Consider the following 3243-nt stretch of genomic DNA (forward strand, 5'->3'; position numbering starts at 1 on the left):
CCAGGATGATCGATCAGCCACCATCACTAGCTCAGGTAGCTCCGTATTCCTTCAGACTGCTTCAAAAAATGCTCTAGCCAAGTTGGTGATTGCATATAGGACATGTGTGGGATTGATTTGCCTTTGATTGTACACAAGGTTGCACCTAGCTTTCCATATATGCCAGCATGAAAAGGCTACATACAATAGTAAGGACATACGATTACCACTAGTACCAACATGCTAGTTTGAGAGTGAGTATAACCACTTCATCTAATTCGAGACATCAATCCTGTCAATCTTGAGATTAAGGATCCTTCCAAACCAGATGGTCTCCACTCATAGGCATAATAAGAGTAAATGTTCGATCGACTCCTCCTGGTTGTGGCATATCAAGCATGTCGGGTTAGGGGCAGAACGCCGTTTATACAAATTTTCCATCGTGGCCAATGCTTTGTGTAGGGTTTTCCACAAAAAATTATGGATTTTTGCCAGGGTTTGAAGCTTCCATATAAACTTCCAAACCCGACTCGGGGTAACTCGGGATAAAGATGGGTGATGTAGCACTGAGCAACCTCCATTTTTGGTCGCTGGCCATATAAACCTATCCCCACACATAGAGTCGCCAATATGCATATCACTGATGGCATTAAGATCCTCCATAGATAAGAAAGGTTGAAGGGAGTCGAGTTCCCAAGTTCTAGTACTTAGACAAATAAAAGTCTCCACCCGAGTATCCATGGTGACCGGCACCTCACCACCTAGAATGGGATGGCCCAAATGGAGGGATGGGAGTTACCTGTCAACCCAGATCTGCACATTCTGCCGGTTCATGATTTACCAATGCGACATCTTCAACAATATATCTCTTCCCACTAATAAGCTGGTACAAGCCCATGATGTTCAGCTTCCCCGTTGTGCATCAAGAAAAAAACAATGTGGGAAGTACCTAGCCTTGAGAACCGAAGCCCATAATGAATTCGGTTTCGTGATCAACCTCCAACATTGCTTGGCAAGGAGAGCGTCAGTAAAGGTTTCAAAGTTCGTGAAATCCATACCCCTTTCCTGCTTCGGAAGGCCAAACGCATTTTTTGATACCCAATGAATTTTTCGCTCCTAATTTCTCTACCCCCACTAGAACCCAGAAATCATGGAGTCCAACTTGTTACAGATAACATCCAGAAACTTAAATAAATTCATCGAGTACACTAGAATAGCTTAAGCTACAACCTTGATCATCACCTCTTTGCCATCTTGTGATAGAGTGCACTGCTTCCAACCTTGGACTTTCCCCATCATTAGACCTTTCACATAAGTGAGCCCACGACATTTAGAACAGCCCCATATAGTTGGAACTCCTGAGTAGGTCCTCGGATCGGAAACCACCGGTATACCTAGAACAATCCCCAGCTCCTCCGCAACTTCCATAGGGGTATTGGCACTAAAAAATACAAACAATTTCTGAAGATTCACCGCCTGGCCAGAAGCTGAGCAGCAAGTCTCAAATAATCGACCCAAGTTATGGCAATTCACCTTGTTAGCTTTCAAAAAGATTAGGGTGCCATCAGCAAAGAAAATATGGGATATGGACGGGCCACGAGTGCTCATCCAAACCTTCTGCATCTACTTGGTATCAATGGTTCTACTAATCATCTTTGACAAAACATCATTGACCATCAAAAACAAATACGGGGAGAGTGGGTCACCTCGCCTTAAACCTCTCGAATGAGCAAATTTATTACCCAGTTGATCGTTGAGGATCACAGCAAAATTAACCGAACTCACACACCCCATGATAAGCCTCCGCCAGCAAGGGTAAAACCCCATCTTCTCCATTACGAAGTCATTTCCACACGGTCATATATTTTGTGCATATCAAGCTTGATGCCGAGTTCAAACTTGCACTTCATTTTTCTAAGCTTAAGGAAGTGGAATAACTCATGCGTAATCCCAATGTTGTCCTGGATTTTTCGTCCCCTAACAAACGCATTCTACATGGGAGAAATAAGACTCAGAAGTAAAGGTTTTAGTTTATTAGTTAAACCCTTGGAGAGTACTTTGTAGGAAAAGTTGCATAAACTAATAGGCCGGAATTGAGAGACCAACTCCAAGTTCGGGACTTTTAGGATCAACACAATGTGAGTCGCATTGAGTTGCCGAGGACAGGTATCACCAGTCGTTAAGAACAAGACAAGCTTATTAACTTATTTTACAATATTGTCCCAAAATGAATAGTAAAAAACTCCTTGAAACCATCCAGTCCCGAGGCCCTTAGGCCGCCCATTTGCCAAGCAGCCTCTCTAATTTCCTCCTCCGTGATCGGCATTAGCAATGATTGATTCATAAAATCAGTGACTGCTAGGGTGATGCATTCCAAAACCTGCCCCCAGTCCCTCTGCCCTGACAATGTAAAGAGCTTGATAAAGTAGTCATCAATCAACTGATTCACACGGCTTGGGTTGTCCTCATATACTCCGTCTTCCGTCTTTATATTCTCCACTTTGTTCCTTCTTCACCTTTGCAAAGTAGATTGATGAAAGAACGCGATATTGGCATCATCTTGACGGAGCCATTTAACCCAAGACCGTTGTTGCCAGAAGTTCTCTTCTTGTTCCCGAAGCCTATCAACCTTTACAGTATTCTCCTGAATTTCAACCGCATTTGGCCCGCAATTCATTTGGAGCTCCTCGAGTTGGTCCATCAGTGTCTTAATTTCTCTAGCTCACATTTTGAACTTTCCATTACTACATTTGATGAGTTGAGATGTACAACATTTGATGAGTCGAAATGTACAATCGTTTATCCATTTTTGCCATCTAGTTATCTCGTCCCCATTGCATGGGCTGTTCCAGCATGCTTCGACTAACCTTCTGCATTCCTCCTATTTGGCCTAAAAAGTTTTAAAACAGAACAGTTTTCTACCTTTTCTCAAACTCGGCTCACAATGGATAATGATCGGGCAGTGGTCTAATCCCACGACCGCACCATGGGTGACAAGAGGTGTTTGGCCAAGAAGCCTGCCAGAGTTGATTACAAAGTCCTCAGCCAATTTGCTCATCCACCAACTCCCCATTTCTATTCTCGCGCCATATGAATGGTGGCCCATTAAAGTCGAGGTTCATGAGCTCCGTGGCCTCCATAAAGTTTGCCAAGTATTGAGGTTGGTTATAAAAGACCGCAGCCCTTCTAGATTTTTCAGACTCCCAAATGAATTCGTTAAAGTCACCTGCACATAACTAAGGAGTGTCTGAAGGCTTGAAGTGA

At 43.4% G+C, this 3243-nt stretch overlaps 1 protein-coding gene across 1 annotated transcript; it reads right to left on the reverse strand.

Moving 5' to 3' along the window:
• Nucleotides 1-1197: 1197 nt before the first annotated feature.
• On the reverse strand, nt 1198-1602 carry LOC148698666 (uncharacterized). The gene has a single exon (XM_088678648.1). The coding sequence runs from the start codon at nt 1600-1602 to the stop codon at nt 1198-1200; it is 405 nt and encodes a 134-aa protein (XP_088534774.1).
• Nucleotides 1603-3243: the final 1641 nt, after the last annotated feature.

This window comes from Pyrus communis, chromosome 2, assembly GCF_041283825.1.
Source record: "Pyrus communis isolate YQ-2024b chromosome 2, ASM4128382v1, whole genome shotgun sequence".
NCBI lineage: Eukaryota > Viridiplantae > Streptophyta > Magnoliopsida > Rosales > Rosaceae > Pyrus > Pyrus communis.